Source organism: Lipophrys pholis (genome assembly GCF_963383615.2).
Source record: "Lipophrys pholis genome assembly, chromosome: 14".
In the NCBI taxonomy this organism is placed as follows: domain Eukaryota; kingdom Metazoa; phylum Chordata; class Actinopteri; order Blenniiformes; family Blenniidae; genus Lipophrys; species Lipophrys pholis.
The window spans coordinates 170187-192500 of record NC_137633.1 but is presented as its reverse complement, the minus strand read 5'-3'; the positions used below and the strand labels follow the sequence as shown (position 1 = coordinate 192500).

The following is a 22314-nucleotide window of genomic DNA, read 5'->3' as shown; positions in this document are numbered from 1 at the left end:
TTAGAGGAGGAAGATGCTCTATCATCTGATGTTAGAGGAGGAAGATGCCCTATCGTCTGATGTTAGAGGATGGAAGACGCTCTATAATCAGGATGTTAGAGGAGGGAGAAGCTCGAACATCAGGTGATAGAGCATCCTCCTCCCTTAACATCAGATTATAGAGGAGGAAGACGCTCTATAATCTGGATGTTAGATGAGGAAGACGCTCTATAATCTGATGTTAGCGGAGGAAGATGCTCTATCATCTGATGTTAGAGGAAGCTGCTCTATAATCTGGATGTAAGAGGAGGGAAGATGCTCTATAATATAGTAAATAAAAGAGCTGAGATAAGTGCCAACATGCAGACGGCTCTCACAATGAGAAGCAAACTTAACATTGGAGGTGTTAATGGTAGCCTATAACGAACATATTAATGCTAACCTAACATTGGAGGTGTTAATGGTAGCCTATAACGAACATATTAATGCTAACCTAACATTGGAGGTGTTAATGGTAGCCTATAACGAACATATTAATGCTAACCTAACATTGGAGGTGTTAATGGTAGCCTATAACGAACATATTAATGCTAACCTAACATTGGAGGTGTTAATGGTAGCCTATAACGAACATATTAATGCTAACTTAACATTGGAGGTGTTAATGGTAGCCTATAACGAACATATTAATGCTAACCTAACATTGGAGGTGTTAATGGTAGCCTATAACGAACATATTAATGCTAACCTAACATTGGAGGTGTTAATGGTAGCCTATAACGAACATATTAATGCTAACCTAACATTGGAGGTGTTAATGGTAGCCTATAACGAACATATTAATGCTAACCTAACATTGGAGGTGTTAAGGGTAGCCTATAACGAACATATTAATGCTAACCTAACATTGGAGGTGTTAATGGTAGCCTATAACGAACATATTAATGCTAACCTAACATTGGAGGTGTTAATGGTAGCCTATAACGAACATATTAATGCTAACTTAACATTGGAGGTGTTAATGGTAGCCTATAACGAACATATTAATGCTAACCTAACATTGGAGGTGTTAATGGTAGCCTATAACGAACATATTAATGCTAACTTAACATTGGAGGTGTTAAGGGTAATCCAAGCTGCTGTGGATAAAGATAACATGTTAGTGATGGTTAGTGACTAGTTCTTTCTCCTGCAGTAAACAGGAGTTCAGTCAATCAGTAACAAACAGACTCATGCTAATGCTAATGCTAATGCTAATGAGCGTCTTTGTGAGCAGGACGGAAAGAGACAGCAGTTCTGTTACAAATATTATGAAAGTAATTAGTTACTAATGAGTTATTCCCACAAGTCTTGGTAATTTAGTATTCATTACTTTATATGGGATTTTCATTGGAATCCCTGGGAACATACTCTTCCTCCTTTACTCGAGTACAGAAATGTAATGTGTGTCTCCTGTCAGTCTCGGCGCCGCTGCAGCGGTTTGGTGTTTCTTGGTATTTCCTCCTGCAGACGCTCTGAGCTCCTGTCACACACTCGCTTCTCAATTCACCAACAGTGGAACAATCTGTGCTTCGCTTCATTATTTAGACGTTTTATAAAACATGTGGGATCAAACATCCTCGCCACACTTCATCGGTTTTAAAAACAGGACTTTTTACATGGAATCTCTCAGAGTCTATACTGTTTTTTAAATGCTTAAATATCATCCTCATTTTGTATATTTAATGTACTTTCAATATTTTGTGACTGTTTCTTTCAAACAAAGGAGGAATCAGAACCATCCAAACACAATATGGAGTTACAAAAACAAAGAGATGAAATGCAACAGCAAATGATTTCAAAAATTAAGTTAAAAAAAGTTAAATATCCACAAATACTGATGATAAAAATGTTTAATAAGTCAATAAAGATGAATAAATATAACGCTTTAGCTGTACGATCAGAAACTTCAAACCGTGAAGAGAAAATCAAGAAATATCAGAAAACAATGCAAACGATGGTGGAGTTGGAAAAGAACCCAAAACAATAGATGAATAATTGTAATATTTCAGAAAGTGGAACAAACAAGTGTAAACAAATGTAAAGTGTTGTTGTAGATCGGAACAAAATAAATGAGGAAAGAGAGATTTCCATTAATATGTAAAAGCAGACCACTCATCATGGGCCTTTGGTCCACTCACCTATATTGGGATGATTCAAGATCTTCATGATTCTAACTTCTCTGAAGAGCTGAAACACAAGAAACAAGAGCACATCTAGAGTTTCCGCTCAGCAGATTTGGGACTTTTTCACTGAAACATTTTGCTCATCAGATCCAATAAGAAGCTGAAACTCCTCGCTGGGATTTCTCTCAATCTTTTAACACACGACGGACAGAAAAGCAGAAAAGCAGAAAAGCAGAAAAGCAGAAAAGCAGAAAAGCGAGGAAGGAGGAAGGAGGAAGGAGGAAGGAGGAAGGAGGAAGGAGGAAGGAGGAAGGAGGAAGGAGACGGATTCACACACATTGTAAACAGAAACACCGGAGGGTCGGGGTTTCCTGGTTGGAACCATGTTTCTTGGTAATAAATGTTTTAGTATTCTCTTTCAAATGATCATATTTAAAAGGAACATTTCCCAAATGATCCTTAGTGTCTGAAGGTAAGTGAGATTACTATGATTATTATTTACTTTCCTCTTTTTAAGAAACAAAATGAATTCATAATCTAAATGTTGCGTCTACCTTTTACAGTTTTGTGTTAAAGAGACTTCAGCTCCTCCAGAACCCAGAGAACCCAGGGTGGAGTTCCCCAAGGTTCCATTGTAGGTCCAACTCTTTTTAATCTGTAAAGGTTGCTGCTTGGGGACGTCATCAGGAGACACTGCATCAACGTTCAGAGCTATGCGGATGATACACAGCTGTACATTGCCATGTCAAAAAGTTCTATTTTGGTTTCATCTGACCACATGACCTTCTCCCAATCCTCTGCTGGATCATCCATGTGCTCTCTGGCAAACTTCAGACGGGCCTGGACATGCACTGGCTGAAGCAGGGGGACACGTCTGGCACTGCAGGATTTGATTCCCTGTCGGCGTAGTGTGTTACTGATGGTAACCTTTGTTACTTTGGTCCCAGCTCTCTGCAGGTCCTTCACCAGGTCCCCCCGTGTGGTTCTCATGATCATTTTGACCCCACGGGATGAGATCTTGCATGGAGCCCCAGATCGAGGGAGATTATCAGTGGTCTTGTATGTCTTCCATTTTCTGATAATTGCTCCCACAGTTGATGTTTTCACACCAAGCTGCTCGCCTATTGTAGATTCACTCTTCCCAGTCTGGTGCAGGTCTACAATCCTTCTCCTGGTGTCCTTCGACAGCTCTTTGGTCTTGGCCATAGAGGAGTTTGGAGTCTGACTGTTTGAGGTTGTGGACAGGCGTCTTTTATACAGGTAACCAGTTCAAACAGGAGCCATTAATACAGGTAACCAGTTCAAACAGGTACCATTAATACAGGTAACCAGTTCAAACAGGTTCCATTAATACAGGTAACCAGTTCAAACAGGTTCCATTAATACAGGTAACCAGTTCAAACAGGAGCCATTAATACAGGTAACCAGTTCAAACAGGAGCCATTAATACAGGTAACCAGTTCAAACAGGAGCCATTAATACAGGTAACCAGTTCAAACAGGAGCCATTAATACAGGTAACCAGTTCAAACAGGAGCCATTAATACAGATAACGAGTTCAAACAGGTACCATTAATACAGGTAACCAGTTCAAACAGGTACCATTAATACAGGTAACCAGTTCAAACAGGAGCCATTAATACAGGTAACCAGTTCAAACAGGTTCCATTAATACAGGTAACCAGTTCAAACAGGTTCCATTAATACAGGTAACCAGTTCAAACAGGAGCCATTAATACAGGTAACCAGTTCAAACAGGTACCATTAATACAGGTAACCAGTTCAAACAGGAGCCATTAATACAGGTAACCAGTTCAAACAGGAGCCATTAATACAGGTAACCAGTTCAAACAGGAGCCATTAATACAGGTAACCAGTTCAAACAGGAGCCATTAATACAGGTAACCAGTTCAAACAGGAGCCATTAATACAGGTAACCAGTTCAAACAGGAGCCATTAATACAGGTAACCAGTTCAAACAGGAGCCATTAATACAGGTAACCAGTTCAAACAGGAGCCATTAATACAGGTAACGAGTTCAAACAGGTACCATTAATACAGGTAACCAGTTCAAACAGGTACCATTAATACAGGTAACCAGTTCAAACAGGTACCATTAATACAGGTAACCAGTTCAAACAGGAGCCATTAATACAGGTAACCAGTTCAAACAGGAGCCATTAATACAGGTAACCAGTTCAAACAGGAGCCATTAATACAGGTAACCAGTTCAAACAGGAGCCATTAATACAGATAACGAGTTCAAACAGGTACCATTAATACAGGTAACGAGTTCAAACAGGTACCATTAATACAGGTAACCAGTTCAAACAGGTACCATTAATACAGGTAACCAGTTCAAACAGGAGCCATTAATACAGGTAACCAGTTCAAACAGGTTCCATTAATACAGGTAACCAGTTCAAACAGGTTCCATTAATACAGGTAACCAGTTCAAACAGGAGCCATTAATACAGGTAACCAGTTCAAACAGGTTCCATTAATACAGGTAACCAGTTCAAACAGGTTCCATTAATACAGGTAACGAGTTCAAACAGGTTCCATTAATACAGGTAACGAGTGGAGGACAGAAGAGCTTCTTAAAGAAGAAGTTCCAGGTCTGTGAGAACCAGAGATCTTTCTTGTTTGAAGTGACCAAATACTTATTTTCCACCATAATTTACAAATAAATTCTTTAAAAATCCTACAATGTGAATTCCTGGATTTTTTTTTCACATTCTGTCTCTCACAGTTGAAGTGTACCTATGATGAAAATTACAGACCTCTGTCATCATTTTAAGTGGGAGAACTTGTACAATCGGTGGCTGACTAAATACTTTTTTGCCCCACTGTGTATATATATATATATATATATATATAGTATACATCTTTGTATTGCAGCTATGTGCTTTTAAATAACCAGAACATATTTGGTGTTCGGTTCGTTCAATATCAATTGGTCCTACAATTTCAGATGTATTTTAGTTTTTTTTATCCGATTCATCTATTAATCGAAAAACTAATTGAGCGATTAATCGATGATCAAAATAATCGTTAGTTGCAGAACTATTTTTACCCATTAAAGATTCAGACGTGGATTTCAGAGCTGAAACAATCCGAGTTAGTGGACGTCTGTATAAAAGCTGAATGATCCTGCAGCGTCAGACGGGCCTTCCTCACCCTGAAGGGAACCTCGCTTTATTCCTCACCAGCGTGCAGCAGCCGCAGCAGCAGCCGCAGCAGCAGCCGCAGCAGCAGCCGCAGCAGCAGCCGCAGCAGCAGCCGCAGCAGCAGCCGCAGCAGCAGCCGCAGCAGCAGCCGCAGCAGCAGCCGCAGCAGCAGCCGCAGTCCTGCAGCAAGTTATTATTGATCTGCTGTTAACGACACCTCGCTCACTTCCCCTCCAGAAGCTCCCAGCGCCGCCGGCTCATTTTTTGAGTTCTCGCTGATTTCACATTAGATCTTTGTGGACTCGGACCGGGGACCCGCCCCGACACACCCGCCATCGTGTCGTGCAGAGAGGTGGCGCGGTGGAGCAGCGGCGGTGCAGGCCGAGCTGCCCCACCAGGAGGAGGAGCAGGTCTGGTTTTTCTAGTTTGGCGTCAGACTGCAGGGCGACTCGCTCGCCGCTCTCACACATCGCCCAGACTGAAATATGACCCAGGAAGTCCAGTCTGAGGGAACAGAACTTTCCTTCCACAAAACGCTGCTGGTGCTTCAAGGAGGGAGACATCTCCAGACAAACCGGTTCTGTTATCAAGAACATGACTGCAGGAGGCGGGAAACATGAAGCTCACAGGCCAAAAGCAGTCCTTCATTAAATCCAGAGTAGGGAGGAGGCGGCGAGCGCTGGCTACGTTACCGCCGGCTACGTTACCGCCGGCTACGTTACCGCCGGCTACGTTACCGCCGGCTACGTTACTGCCGGCTACGTTAGGCTACGTTACCGCCGGCTACGTTACCGCCGGCTACGTTACTGCCGGCTACGTTAGGCTACGTTACCGCCGGCTACGTTACCGCCGGCTACACAGCAAATGCAGGCTGTGATAGTGCAAACACGTTGAAAGCTGCAGCTTTGGGCTTTAATCTGAAGACATTAGATGTTTCAATACTCAGTCTTCACAAATCTCACTTTTCAGAACAGAATCAAACTCAGAGTTATCTGTAGCTTCTTGCCGTCTTTTGAGATCAAAACAGGCCGTTTGTGGCACCTGAACTTATTTATTAGGATTGTTATTGAGCCGGGCGTCACACTCGAAGAGAGCTAACAGAACTTAGCAGAGAGCTAGTAGAGCTAACAGAACTTAGCAGAGAGCTAACAGAACTTAGCAGAGAGCTAGTAGAGCTAACAGAACTTAGCAGAGAGCTAACAGAACTTAGCAGAGTGCCAGTAGAGCTAACAGAACTTAGCAGAGAGCTAACAGAACTTAGCAGAGAGCTAACAGAACTTAGCAGAGTGCCAGTAGAGCTAACAGAACTTAGCAGAGTGCCAGTAGAGCTAACAGAACTTAGCAGAGAGCTAGTAGAGCTAACAGAACTTAGCAGAGAGCTAACAGAACTTAGCAGAGAGCTAACAGAACTTAGCAGAGAGCTAGTAGAGCTAACAGAACTTAGCAGAGAGCTAGTAGAGCTAATAGAACTTAGCAGAGAGCTAGTAGAGCTAACAGAACTTAGCAGAGAGCTAGTAGAGCTAACAGAACTTAGCAGAGAGCTAGTAGAGCTAACAGAACTTAGCAGAGAGCTAACAGAACTAAGCAGAGAGCTAGTAGAGCTAACAGAACTTAGCACGTTCCAATAAGTGTCATTCCATGATAGAGCCTCACTCGCAGCTTCAGCAGGACCAAAAGGCCTGGATTGAAAACTGGAGAATGAAGAGTGAGAATGCATCTGACTGGAAAACAACTGGACTGCCAGCTGTGAGGAGATTTCAGCCAGTTCTTTCAGTGACGCACTTTGAAAAACACAAAAAAAAAGGAGGTAATTGTTTTTATAACTTCTCTACAACCACCTAATGAAAGAAGAAGAGGAGGAAGAGGAGGTCAGAGATTGTAATCTGTTGGCCAACAATGTTTAGATTTAATCAGGACGTCCGAGGAGCCGCTGACGGGCGTGAAGGTTCACTCGGCTCCGACAAACGACCAAGAACAGAAGAGAGGCCGAAAATAAACATTTGGGCTTCGGAGACAATGTCCCCCACGCTCCGCCGTCCATCCCCCGCCATTCGCCCCCCGCCGTCCATCCCCCGCCATACGCCCCCCGCCATCCATCCCCCGCCATACGCCCCCCGCCGTCCATCCCCCGCCATACGCCCCCCGCCGTCCATCCCCAGCCATACGCCCCCCGCCATCCGCCCCCCGCCGTCCGCCCCCCGCCATACGCCCCCCGCCGTCCATCCCCCGCCATACGCCCCCCGCCGTCCATCCCCCGCCATACGCCCCCCGCCATACGCCCCCCGCCATCCATCCCCCGCCATACGCCCCCCGCCGTCCATCCCCCGCCATACGCCCCCCACCGTCCATCCCCTGCCATACGCCGTCCGTCCTCCGACTTAGCATTGATAGCATGATGACTTTGTCCACCTTAATCGTTCAGCGTTTGTAAAACGCCTAAAAATACGCAGGAAGCAAGCTGGTCCTCATGTGTCCATTGCTGACATGCGTGTTAGCAGGTCGCTATTCTGCTCATCATGTCTGACAGTTTGCTAGTTAGCACTATTAGCATGCTCCGTTAGCGAGGAGCTAAACTAATTAATGTCAGGAATTCCTTGAACTTTCCAACTCAACAAAAAAGGTTAAAGGACAACACCCACGCACAAACACACACAGCGCGTCTATAAACTGAAACGTGTGACAGGAATGGGAATATTTAAAGTGTCAATCGTAAAACAAGAAAGCATTTAAATGCGGCTCCTTTCTGGCTGCGTGCTCCAGTTCCTTAAAATAAACATGAATAGAAATGTGAATCCCTGGTGGAACAGCAGGAACAAGAACCTGACAACGTTCTCAGAGAGAGCCGCTCCTTCATTGTGACAAAGCAGTAACCTAAAGACAACAGGACAAATAAAGACAACAGGACAAATAAAGACAACAGGACAAATAAAGACAACAGGACAAATAAAGACAACAGGACAAATAAAGACAACAGGACAAATAAAGACTACAGGACAAATAAAGACAACAGGACAAAAGCCCCTCGCTTTGTGCCGGCGTGAGCAGCGCTGTCATGACTGGGAGCTTTTCAGACAGCATGGTGTCGCCGCCAACGCCACGGGGCCCGGGCCTCCGAGACCCAAAGGCCGCGGCCGATGGAAAACCACTGACCGACCGCAGAGATGGGCAAGGTGATGAACACAGAGACAGAGACAGAGACAGAGACAGAGACAGACACAGAGACAGAGACAGACACAGAGACAGAGACAGACACAGACACAGAGACAGAGACAGACACAGAGACAGACACAGAGACAGAGACAGACACAGAGACAGAGACAGACACAGACACAGACACAGAGACAGAGACAGAGACAGAGACAGAGACAGAGACAGAGACAGACATCTGCATTCTAAGAGTGAAGCTGCTTCCTGGCTGTGTGACAACCAACAGGGAAACGTTGATAAAAAATGACAGTGTTCTTTTCAGGAAGAATTAAAGACGTTCAGAAAAACTTTTAAAATCTGTTTGCACTGTAAGCCGTCAGTATTAATCCCACAAACCGTTCCCTCTGAAGTCGACAAAGAATTCAATTTACAGCAACTTGTTAAACCTTAAATCAACCTAAACATAAAAACAGGACAACTTTCATCCAGAAGAGACGTTAATAATGAGCATGTTGAGCCGGATATGTTATCACATATCGATAAAATACTTTATATATCTAATTAACACTACCGTATCGCCACAAATATTTTACAGTCATCATATTAACATCAGGAACTATTGATGCTAATATAACCAGAAACTCATGACTGAAAGTTATACTAGCAGATCTAGGATTAAAATAAAAAACAACTTTGGCTGTCATCAATGAGAAAAATATTGTGCTTCCTGTTAATCAACGTTTACTTTGCTTTGAAATCATCATCCCCGCTGCACTAAAACTGATAAAAGCTCTTAATTCACTTCAGGAGCTCCATGGGGGCAGACGCTCTCTCCCAGCATGCACTGCTTCCCATTTACACAATTAATACTCAATCTGTTGTGTTTGATGAATTAGTGAGAGGATTGTGCCACAGTGAGGGTGAAACAGCAGAGGGAGGAAATTACCTTCTGAAGGCTGTTTGGGTTCAGCTGCGTCTTGTCTATTATCTTAATGGCCACCTGAGGAGAGAAGAAACACAGAAGTGGAAGTGAGTCTGGCAGGCCGGACGACAGGAGAGGACGTGGGAAGGAAAGAGTCCAGCAGAGGAAAGTGACTGTGTGTGGACGAGGACCCGGATCCGGAGGGAAAAGACTCTGATCGCTGCCCTGAACCCGACCATTAGTGCCAAGAAGAGTCAGACTGGGCCGGTTTCCACGCATCATCACATGACCCAGTCAGCAAGTCGCTCAGAGGAATCACATTGCTTCTTTATGTCTGCACATGTGTGAGAAACACCACTTAAAGGTTTGGTGCAGAAACCAGAACACTCTGTTAAATCTAGTTTGACCGGATTAACTGGATTTAATCTCCATTAAAGCACAGCGGAACCAATGACATGAATCAAGCCTCTTCCAGCAGTGTAACAGTGGGATCGGTACTTCACCAGTTCACGTTAGGAAGTTTAATCTAAAGTAGTCAGACATCAGTGCAGACTAAAGAGTGCTGCAAGGGATGGAAATTGGCAATCAACATTCAACTCAACTTAAACAAACAGAAGGTGCTAAAGGGTTAGCTTCAAAGCTAACTCTCTTACAGAGGGCAAGAAAGTAAAAAAATACCGTGTTGAGCCAACTTCAGCGTCCGGGTCGTGCTCGTCATACTTGTCTTAACAAGCCCGAAGCTTCTGGAGTCAAGCTCACTACTAATCTTCAATCTGAAGCAATCTCAGGAAACGTTAGCTGCCTTTTGGGGTCCGTTTACACAACAGTCACTGAAACGGAAACTGTAAGAGGCTCCCAGTGTGGAACTTTTTGAAAACATTCCCAACTCAGTCTCCATGGAAACAGGGAAAATGCAACTTTTTAATAATGCTTGGGCTCCGTCGTCGTGGAAAGGCAAAACTTTTTGAAAACACTCAGGTTCCATCTCTATGCAGATGGCAGAAACGCTGCTGGTGGTCCTGGTCACCACAGCCGTAGTAACTAGTAGTTCTGCACATGCTCAGTAGATGGACAGTAACTAGGCCTGGGACGATAATCAATTAATCAATTAATCAAACGATAAATGAAATGAACTCAATTCCTCGGGCCTTGATATATCGCCATATTACATTGAGGAAAGCAAACGTGCATGCAGCACCTTTGCTTTCCTCGTCTCTCGCCTCCAAACAGGCTGGATGACAAGAGACTACTCTGCTAGGCCTCAGGGCCTGGAGAGGCCCGGCGCTGCGACCGGCCTCACATCCTGGAGAGGCCCGGCGCTGCGACCGGCCTCACATCCTGGAGAGGCCCGGCGCTGCGACCGGCCTCACATCCTGGAGAGGCCCGGCGCTGCGACCGGCCTCAGGGCCTGGAGAGGCCCGGCGCTGCGACGGCCTCACATCCTGGAGAGGCCCGGCGCTGCGACCGGCCTCAGGGCCTGGAGAGGCCCGGCGCTGCGACCGGCCTCAGGGCCTGGAGAGGCCCGGCGCTGCGACCGGCCTCACATCCTGGAGAGGCCCGGCGCTGCGACTGGCCTCAGGGCCTGGAGAGGCCCGGCGCTGCGACTGGCCTCAGGGCCTGGAGAGGCCCGGCGCTGCGACCGGCCTCACATCCTGGAGAGGCCCGGCGCTGCGACGGCCTCACATCCTGGAGAGGCCCGGCGCTGCGACGGCCTCAGGGCCTGGAGAGGCCCGGCGCTGCGACCGGCCTCAGGGCCTGGAGAGGCCCGGCGCTGCGACCGGCCTCAGGGCCTGGAGAGGCCCGGCGCTGCGACCGGCCTCAGGGCCTGGAGAGGCCCGGCGCTGCGACCGGCCTCAGGGCCTGGAGAGACTCTACTCTATCCTACTTTCTGAACGTTGTCGTGTAAAAACGAACCGTTCCTGAAATGAAAACGTTTCCACTTGAACTGTTGCTGGACAAACGGGGACTCGTCCTGAGCAGGACTGAGTAAAACCGACTGAAGCCTCAGGACTGTTCACACTCTGTTCTTCAGATGTTCTCTATCATCAGCTGGGAGGTAAAGGGATAAAACAACTGGCCTGGGCTGTAAGTGTGGTTCCTGGAGTGGAGAAAGGTTTCCTGAGTGGCAGCGTCTCACCTCTCTGCCGGTGAGGATGTGTCGGGCCAGCTTGACCTTGGCGAAGTTGCCCTTGCCGATGGTTTTGAGCAGCCGGTAGTTTCCCACGTGGGGCTGCTGCGGCTCCTCGGAGCTGCGGGTGCGGACGCCGGTGCGTCCCGAACGCGAGCTGATCTCCTGACGTCCATTACTGTGAGACGTGTGCTGCAGAGACACACAAACAGAAAACAGATGTGAGAAACTGCCTGTTGAATCCTTCTGGCTGTGCAGCATCCACACGGATCAGCGGTGACTCACGTCGAGCCGCTGTGGCACATCCACTCAGGCTGCGCAGGAAAAAACACTCCTGATATTTATAGTTCTGCTTCCAGACAAAGAAAGTGACCTTTTCTTCCAGCTGCCTTGTTTCCTCCGGGCAGATTCACCGTTTGAAACATCCCAGCCTCCACGTGGTCGCTCCTCTGCTTTTTACAGTTACTGCTCCTGATCCACTTTTGAGGAAAAGCGAAAATCTTGAGAAATACTTTAAGAAAACCAAACATATTCAGTTTACCTGGATAGAATATCGGAGAATTTCCGATATGAGGAGTTAAATTCATAGATTTCTACTTTTCTTCAAGCTAAAAGTTTTTCCTGATCTTTCTGTATTTACACGTCTTTCTTGGTAGACTTTCCTCAGAAGTACATTTTACTGCCGGACACATTACCCTTTATTTTCCTGGTTACCCTTTTAAATTAACCCTCTTTTTCTTTCACTCAATTTGGTTTCTCTTGTTCAATCTGCACTACCAGTTTATTGTTCTTGATTAAATGTGCATGACAAGGTGCCAAGTCATGTGACACACGTAACCGACTTGTGATGCCGCCAAAGAAAACAGTCGTTTCTCTTTCAACGGGGAAACGTCTTTAAACATGTTACAGCTCAACAGGAAGTGGAAGAATCGTCTTCTCCCAACAGGCACGGCTCCTCAATACTTTCATCAAGGGATTCGAAGCATGGCAGAATGTAACTGAGCACAACCAACTACTCCGTGACTCAAGGCACCATCGAGTGGTAAAAACTGGTATTGCAAGACTGACCCAGTTAGTTGGATAACTTGAATAGATTTTTCTGGGATGTTAGGTTTTTTTATATAGTCAAAAACTACCTAAAAATAATCAACCTTATTTTCTTTGCTTCAGGCAAACTTTGTTAATAATACACATTCAGGGGCTGCACAGGTCAAAAAGACCCAATTCTCTACATGATTTTAAAGGATTGATTGATTTTTCTGGGGGTGCTGCTGGATTCAAAAGCCCCCCTCTGTGAGCCACCGTGTATTTATTTTAGATTTGTTTTAATCTGACAGATGCTGGTATCGATCGCTCATTCGATGTTGCCGGTGCTCGGGTTCTCCCCAGGCTTCACCGACCCCATTCACCCGCCACACAACCACAGGAAACCTTGATGAAGTCGGGACATTTCACAGAGAATAAACAAAACCCCAAACATACCGTCGTAACACAACTTCTCATGCAACAGATTCGCCTGATAAAACCTGCAGTTGTCACATAATAGGCGAATATGCGCAATGCCACAGAAGGACAAGGTCAAGATCAATTTAATTCATTAGAGCATTCATGTGCACCTAAAACCAAACTGAAGGCTTAAAAACTGCAAATGAAACAATAAAGTCCTTTTAATCTCATCTCAGCAGCACAGACACACTTTAAGTCATGACAGGAATATATTAGGACTCCTGCAGTTGATAGCAGCAGAGATAAAAATACCGGCAGCCAGGATAAGGTCACAGCTGATCTCCGTACGCTGGGAAGAAAAAACCCGCCTGTGGGAACATCAGGAGTTTCTGTTACTTACACAACACAGTGGAGCATTGGGACCTTTTCACAGCCACCAACTTCTAGTGAGAGATGAAGAAATAAATGACTGAGGTTTGGAGAGGATCTCTTCCTGTTACAAAGCTGCGCTGCCTCCTGGCCGCCTGCGAGCCCGCCATGTTTCAGCCCGCCATGTTTCAGCCCGCCATGTTTCAGCCCGCCATGTTTCAGCCCATAGAGATTCCCACAACACCAGATTGTCCCAACTCAGAGCCCCGACAACCACGGGGGGGGGGGGGGGCACTGAGCCAGTCAATCCACTGCGCGCACACACACACACACACACACACACACACACACACACACACACACACACACACACACACACACACACACACACACACACACACACACACACACACACACACACACACACACACACACACACACACACACACACCCCCTTTCAGAATTAAAGTCTGGTTCCACGACTCTTATTATTCTAGTGCTTCACACAGGTTAGAAGCTGCCCCTCTATAAAGGTCCACACCAGTGAAGAAGCTTTGGTTTAAATAACAGTGATTCTTTGCGTGACTATTTATACTTCTTCTCATGCACAAAATGAGTGCATTTTCATTGCAGTCAAACAAGTTGAAAATAATGTGTAATACCAACAACTATTACAACTAATGAAGTGCCGACAGCAGCAGTTAAAAGAAAGTGAACTTTATTAAAAGTCTCTTTACGCTGCCAGTTTCAGTTTGTGGGTTCTGGGGGTCCCTTTACAATGTTTAAACCTTCCTGAAATGAACTGCAGAAGTGGTGCGTTGAAACGTAGTGTAAACGGGGCCTAGGAGGGACTTCCTGCACCGGGTTTGTCAGAACCGTCTCAAGTCAACTGAACTCGTGTCTTAACAGGTGTTTTATCCAAGTGGCTTCATCAAGTCATTAAACTAAACAGAGATGTTCTCCAGCTTCAAACAACCCAATCAAGTATGCCTTCCAACTGGTAAATACATTTCATTTATCAATTACAGACCCAATTAGAACCAATCAAGAACCCACCAAACATACAGATTGTAGGAGCCAGCGAAGTGGTGAGTTAAAGTATTCAGTTGTTTGATGAGCTTCATAAAACTCTTAAATTGAAAGGTCATTAGTTTTATTAGCCTGAGCTTCAGGATTTTCCCTTTTCAAGTTTCTGGAGGGAATTTAATGTAGAAAATATATAGAAATGAAATGTAAACTTGAATTGTCTACAGACGTGAGTCTGTGCCGAGGCGGGGCGGGGCGGGGCGGCATGAGTGTCCCTGACAGAAGCTGTGGACGGTACCGACAGAACCCAGCACTCAGGTACCCAGCACAAAGGAACGGTTCCAGAAGGCGGAGCTACAAAGCAGCCGTCTGCTGGTTGGTCAGTGACCATCGTCACTCTGGACAAGCAGCAATATTTCTTTTTCTTTTATTCATTTCAATCATGTTTTGTTTCCCTGTCAGATTTCATGAAGCTCATTCCTTTGAATATTTACATTAAACATCTTCTCTCCATATCAACCCTCCATTGTTCTCCTGCGCCGCTGTGCTCGCTGGTTGTTGTGTAGCATGTGATGGACTGGTGATGTGTTGGTGTTGCTCTGTAAGCTGGATGAAGACAAAGAGACGCAAAGTCCCAGTTCAGCGAAATGCGCCTCCGTGTTAACGTCTTTTCATTCACAGCTTCGGACCAAGAACAGATCCTGACAACGTGGACGACCATCTTAAAGCACCATGAACAAAGCCTTTCCTCAGTATCCACCTCGTCAAAAGTTGAATTTCAGCGGCTGTTTTAGTGACATGAACAACAAGGAGACCGGCACCACTGCCCCCCAGCCCAGCCCCAGCCCCTCCCCCATCGCTGGGATCAATAGAAAGCGAGCGGCGGTGGCGTGTTTGTGCAACACATCAAATCTCCAGCCGACTCGGAGCTGACTCCATGAGTCACGGGATTCAGACGCTATCACATGGACATGTTCACAGTTGCAGAGACGAGAAGAGGCGAAGAAGAAATCGGTGGAGACTGAATCTCACAGGTTAAAGAGGAGAAACTGTTGGAGGAGAAGTTCCATCATGTTCTACCACACCAGTCAGAACAAGCAGTTCATCCTGTGATTGACACTTTACCCAGAAATCTCCACATTAGAATCTGATGGTCAAAGAATTTGCATTGGGACAAAGGATAAAATGTAGAAAACAGCTGAACTCATGTTATTAGTCTGAGGAGGTAGCCTCCATGTTTTTCTGTATTCTACAATATAAAGGCTGTTCATGTGTTTTCCATTTCCATCCTTATTTATCAAGTCTGGTCAGGAACCACAGCGGCTCATGTCAGTGACGTTCCAGCCGGTCATGTGTTCCATAATGACATCATTCTCTTTTCCGTCACGCATGTAGAAAGTCATGTGATGCGACATGTCAACGCGTTTCCCAGAGGAATCATCCCGTGGTGTGAGCTTCATCCTTACGGCCTGTATGGTTCTTATTTCCTCCTTACAGCCTGTATGGTTCTTATTTCCTCCTTACAGCCTGTATGGTTGTATGGTTGTTATTTCATCCTTACGGCCTGTATGGTTGTATGGTTGTTATTTCATCCTTACAGCCTGTATGGTTGTATGGTTGTATGGTTGTTATTTCCTCCTTACGGCCTGTATGGTTGTTATTTCCTCCTTACAGCCTGTATGGTTGTATGGTTGTTATTTCCTCCTTACGGCCTGTATGGTTGTATGGTTGTATGGTTGTTATTTCCTCCTTACAGCCTGTATGGTTGTATGGTTGTATGGTTGTTATTTCATCCTTACAGCCTGTATGGTTGTATGGTTGTTATTTCATCCTTACAGCCTGTATGGTTGTATGGTTGTATGGTTGTTATTTCATCCTTACAGCCTGTATGGTTGTATGGTTCTTATTTCATCCTTACAGCCTGTATGGTTGTATGGTTCTTATTTCATCCTTACAGCCTGTATGGTTGTATGGTTGTATGGTTGTTATTTCATCCTTACAGCCTGTATGGTTGTATGGTTCTTATTTCCTCCTTACGGCCTGTATGGTTGTATGGTTGTTATTTCATCCTTACAGCCTGTATGGTTGTATGGTTCTTATTTCCTCCTTACAGCCTGTATGGTTGTATGGTTGTATGGTTGTTATTTCCTCCTTACAGCCTGTATGGTTGTATGGTTCTTATTTCATCCTTATGGCCTGTATGGTTGTATGGTTGTTATTTCCTCCTTACAGCCTGTATGGTTGTATGGTTCTTATTTCATCCTTACAGCCTGTATGGTTGTATGGTTCTTATTTCCTCCTTACGGCCTGTATGGTTGTATGGTTCTTATTTCATCCTTATGGCCTGTATGGTTGTATGGTTGTTATTTCCTCCTTACAGCCTGTATGGTTGTATGGTTCTTATTTCATCCTTATGGCCTGTATGGTTGTTATTTCCTCCTTACGGCCTGTATGGTTGTATGGTTGTTATTTCATCCTTACAGCCTGTATGGTTGTATGGTTCTTATTTCCTCCTTACGGCCTGTATGGTTGTATGGTTGTTATTTCCTCCTTACGGCCTGTATGGTTGTATGGTTCTTATTTCATCCTTACGGCCTGTATGGTTGTATGGTTGTTATTTCCTCCTTACGGCCTGTATGGTTGTATGGTTGTTATTTCCTCCTTACAGCCTGTATGGTTCTTATTTCCTCCTTACAGCCTGTATGGTTGTATGGTTGTTATTTCCTCCTTACGGCCTGTATGGTTGTATGGTTGTTATTTCCTCCTTACAGCCTGTATGGTTGTATGGTTGTTATTTCCTCCTTACAGCCTGTATGGTTGTATGGTTGTTATTTCCTCCTTACGGCCTGTATGGTTGTATGGTTGTATGGTTGTTATTTCATCCTTACAGCCTGTATGGTTGTATGGTTGTTATTTCCTCCTTACGGCCTGTATGGTTGTATGGTTGTTATTTCCTCCTTACGGCCTGTATGGTTGTATGGTTGTTATTTCCTCCTTACGGCCTGTATGGTTGTATGGTTCTTATTTCATCCTTACGGCCTGTATGGTTGTATGGTTGTTATTTCCTCCTTACGGCCTGTATGGTTGTATGGTTCTTATTTCCTCCTTACAGCCTGTATGGTTGTATGGTTGTTATTTCCTCCTTACAGCCTGTATGGTTGTATGGTTGTTATTTCCTCCTTACGGCCTGTATGGTTGTATGGTTGTTATTTCCTCCTTACAGCCTGTATGGTTGTATGGTTGTTATTTCCTCCTTACAGCCTGTATGGTTGTTATTTCCTCCTTACGGCCTGTATGGTTGTATGGTTGTTATTTCCTCCTTACGGCCTGTATGGTTGTATGGTTGTATGGTTGTTATTTCCTCCTTACAGCCTGTATGGTTGTTATTTCCTCCTTACGGCCTGTATGGTTGTATGGTTGTTATTTCCTCCTTACGGCCTGTATGGTTGTATGGTTGTTATTTCCTCCTTACAGCCTGTATGGTTGTATGGTTGTTATTTCCTCCTTACAGCCTGTATGGTTGTTATTTCCTCCTTACGGCCTGTATGGTTGTATGGTTGTTATTTCCTCCTTACGGCCTGTATGGTTGTATGGTTGTATGGTTGTTATTTCCTCCTTACAGCCTGTATGGTTGTTATTTCCTCCTTACGGCCTGTATGGTTGTATGGTTGTTATTTCCTCCTTACGGCCTGTATGGTTGTATGGTTGTTATTTCCAGCAGCTTCAGGTCGTACTGTGTTGCTCAGTATTCAGACGTGTAGTGAGTAGTGCTTCATCGTACTCCATCATGACTTCAGCGACACCAGGCTCACTCAGCTCGTCCAGCCGTCTCTGGTGTTCAACCAACTCTTTCTCCTCCTCATGATATTTTGTCAGAATATCATTTATAGTCTCATTAATATTAAAGACTCTAAACAGCAGACATCGCTCGTCCTCTCAACACCTGCAGGTGACATTACCGTCTGATGACTCAGAGTTTTAAGGAGTACACCACGCAGTATTGGACCCAATACTGATATCGGTATATCCCTGAAATATATATCATTTTGTAAAATATTGCATAATTATACTGCAGTCACTATTTCCTGGCATTTTATATTTTAGGGTTTAGCCAATCCCAATCAAGGGAGGCCCTCCCTTTGACTCCTCCCACAATTAGGCAGCTCTGCTCTGGCACATGGCACCACGAGAGGAAGTACTTCCTCCTCTTCCCAAGATGGGCATGTGTGGGTGGAGCCAGTCCAGCTCACACAGACACAGCAGATTCTGAATGCAGCTCCTATGATCCAATATTCAAATGAGGAAAATCAAGGAGGAGCTAGAAACTTAGAATACTGAAGGTTTCTGGAGCGACCTGACCAGGAGGAGGAGGAGGAGGAGGAGGAGGAGGTGGTGAACAGGAGGAGGAGGAGGAGGAGGTGAACAGGAGGAGGAGGAGGAGGAGGAGGAGGAGAACAGGAGGAGGAGGTGGTGAACAGGAGGAACAGGAGGACAGGAGGAGGAGGAGGAGAACAGGAGGAGGAGGAGGAGGTGGTGAACAGGAGGACAGGAGGAGGAGGTGGTGAACAGGAGGAACAGGAGGAGGAGGAGGAGAACAGGAGGAGAACCGGAGGAACAGGAGGAGGTGAACAGGAGGAACAGGAGGACAGGAGGAGGAGGAGGAGGTGAACAGGAGGAGGAGGAGGTGGTGAACAGGAGGAACAGGAGGAGGAGAACAGGAGGAGGACAGGAGGAGGAGGAGGAGAACAGGAGGAGGAGGTGGTGAACAGGAGGAACAGGAGGAGGAGGAGGAGAACAGGAGGAGAACCGGAGGAACAGGAGGAGGTGAACAGGAGGAACAGGAGGACAGGAGGAGGAGGAGGAGGTGAACAGGAGGAGGAGGAGGTGGTGAACAGGAGGAACAGGAGGAGGAGAACAGGAGGAGGACAGGAGGAGGAGGAGGAGAACAGGAGGAGGAGGTGGTGAACAGGAGGAACAGGAGGAGGAGGAGGAGAACAGGAGGAACAGGAGGAAGAGAACAGGAGGAACAGGAGGAGAACCGGAGGAACAGGAGGAACAGGAGGAGAACAGAAGGAACAGGAGAACAGGAGGAGGAGGTGAACAGGAGGAACAGGAGGAGGAGAACAGGAGGAACAGGAGGAGAACAGGAGGAACAGGAGGAGGTGAACAGGAGGAACAGGAGGAGAACAGGAGGAGGAGGAGAACAGGAGGAGGAGGTGAACAGGAGGAGGAGGTGAACAGGAGGAACAGGAGGAGGAGGAGGAGGTGAACAGGAGGAGGAGGTGAACAGGAGGAACAGGAGGAGGAGGAGGAGGAGGTGAACAGGAGGAGGAGGAGAACAGGAGGAACAGGAGGAGGAGGAGAACAGGAGGAACAGGAGGAGGAGGTGAACAGGAGGAGGAGGAGGTGAACAGGAGGAACAGGAGGAGGAGGTGAACAGGAGGAGGAGGAGGTGAACAGGAGGAACAGGAGGTGAACAGGAGGAACAGGAGGAGAACAGGAGGAGGAGGTGAACAGGAGGAACAGGAGGAGAACAGGAGGAGGAGGAGGTGAACAGGAGGAACAGGAGGAGAACAGGAGGAGGAGGAGAACAGGAGGAGGAGGTGAACAGGAGGAACAGGAGGAGGAGGAGGAGGTGAACAGGAGGAACAAGAGAAGTTTAGAATAAAAACTGTCAAAACACTTTAACCCGTTTGTCTTTTTTTAAATATCATAAGATTTGTTAATTTTTCTGAAATATTTCCAGCAGATGAAGAACACCGATCCAGTACTCTTCATCGTGTTAATAATCGTTTTCTTAGGCTGGTAAAAAACAGTTTGGTTGTATTTTTAGTGTGTATACTTCGAATTATACATTTAGTTTTTTAATAATAAAAAAACACTTTTTATTAAGATTGATTAAATGTTGAAAGTCCACACCGGAAACACTGAGGCTGCAGTTACCTTGACAACAGGAGATCCTGTTGGGGGGGGGGGGGGGGGGGGGGGCGCTGAGCGGTTAAGACCTTTGAGTGACAGCTCGCACAGCCAGTGGGCGCAAGAAGTCAAACTACTGTTGGCTGCCAGAAGCTGTAGGCAAAGTGCAGAAGGCCTAAATACCCCGACAACATCCCAATTACCCTCCGTGGGGTCGAAACTTACATCAAAATCACCGAGTACAGTTCGAATCAACACATCCAGTAAGGTAGATTTATATCAATTTGCTGGTTTACGATGAACAGACAAAGTGAAGCCTCCCAGTGTGAAACCATTAGCGTCTACACAGGCAAAGCAAAGTAAAGTAAAGTAACTAAACAGTGAAGAGAAGCCAGTTACATTGATCTCAATTGAGCTGTGGTGTGTTCAGGAGCCTTCAGAAAATATAGTAAACCAGCTGGAATACGTACACTTTCCGTCCCCTTCTCGTTGACCGTAGGTAAAGGAGTTTTCGTTGACATCTTTTTATTTGTCCTGCAGAAATCCACCAGTGTTTAGTCCGACAGCGGAACAAGTGAGATTATTGCCCCGCTTTGCTGTTCTCTCCGGGGGAACCGTGCGAGCATTGATCGACCCAGACCGGACGTGTTGGACCGACAAGCAGAACTGTTCCGCACCGAAAAACTAAGAACAACCAGGAGGGGAATCCTCACTCACTGCATGTCATCGCAGTAAAACCTCCGATCCAGAGTTCTGTATTCACAAGCCGTGTGGGCAGCGTCTCCGGCCTGTGCTGGACCAGAGTCCCCGGCCTGTGCTTAGAACCGGAGTCCGTCTGTCCGCTCGAGTTTTGGAGTCCGTGAACTCAACTAAGGCGCTGTCGGTCTCCAAAGAACCACCACAGGCTGCCGCTCCTTCTGCCGCTTTTTCTCCGCTGTCCCAGGAGCCCAGCCACCTACAAACGAGCCATGGCGTCAAGTGCGTGTCGCGGATGTTTCTCGGACCGGATCAGAGGGTCTTGGCGGCGGAGGCAGTCGCCCTCGGCTCGGTTTCTTCCATCTCCGGCGGCCCGAAGCGAAGCGGCTCCGTCTGCTTTAGGTGGGACCAAAATGGCTACTCAGCGGCTGGGCTGGATTAGGCTGCGTTCACGGACCGCTCCCAGGCTCGGACAAAACGGAACTCTCTGCAGGATGTCGAAAAACCTACATTTCCCTTCTCTTTCCTATGTGACTAAATTCGAGTCTTTTGAGATCCATATACAAAAAAGTATACATCTTTTCTTGCTAGTTACAGGCTTTCACTTTGAAATCCGGATGTTGTCCGGTTGTTTATATTTTTCATTTTAGTCAAGGTTTGTATCTAAAGCACATTAAAAACAACTGCCTTCGGCAGCAAGTTTTCAAAAACAAAATACAATTCAATAAAATGAAATAAAATCAATCCTCAATCATCAACGCTCAGGAAGAACATGCAAACAGAAAGGCCCGTATTCAAACTTCAAATCACTGAACAATTAATATTGATATTGATATTTGAAATAAACAAAAATAAACAAAATTTGCAAAACAGGAAAATCCAATTTGTCTTACTGGAATTGACCCGAGAGTGGATTTATTGTGATTTGAAACTGATTTCAATTTCTCTTATTTGATGCTTTTCCAAAGCTTGAGAAAGAAACAGAGAAAGCTCAAAAGCATGTATTTTAGTTTTCTAACCTTCATCTTAATGTGCGTAACGTTTGCTTATTTAACTCGGTAATACAACCCGAGTGTGAGGATGTCTTGCTGTGTACCCGAATGTATTCAATCATACTGAATTCATTTTTACATTTTATAAATAAGCTAAAATAAAAGTTTATTTTTGAAGATGTGATTTTGAGGAACAACTGATGGTGTACAGATGAAGCTCGTGTTTCCGACAGACCTTGAAGGAAGCATACTGGAGGAAGTGAGGAAACCTAAAAGTACTGAGAGGACAAGAGGACAAGAGGACAAGAGGACAAGAGGACAGGCATCATTCATTAGGTCTGTGCAGGAAAACATGAAAA

At 45.7% G+C, this 22314-nt stretch overlaps 1 protein-coding gene across 17 annotated transcripts in view; it reads right to left on the bottom strand.

Annotated features, from left to right (window-relative positions):
• The window catches only part of mark3a (MAP/microtubule affinity-regulating kinase 3a), a 65539-nt gene extending 44152 nt beyond the window's left edge, over nt 1–21387 (bottom strand). For all 17 annotated transcript variants that reach the window (XM_080479617.1, XM_080479631.1, XM_080479629.1 and 14 more), the window contains exons 1-4: nt 20738–21387; nt 11520–11702; nt 9407–9460; nt 2160–2208 (exon numbers count right to left, since the gene is read on the bottom strand). In XM_080479617.1, the coding sequence (XP_080335743.1) occupies nt 2160–2208; nt 9407–9460; nt 11520–11702; nt 20738–20788 (337 nt within the window). In that variant the 5' untranslated portion in view covers nt 20789–21387. The remainder of the gene's footprint in view (nt 1–2159; nt 2209–9406; nt 9461–11519; nt 11703–20737) is intronic.
• Nucleotides 21388–22314: the final 927 nt, after the last annotated feature.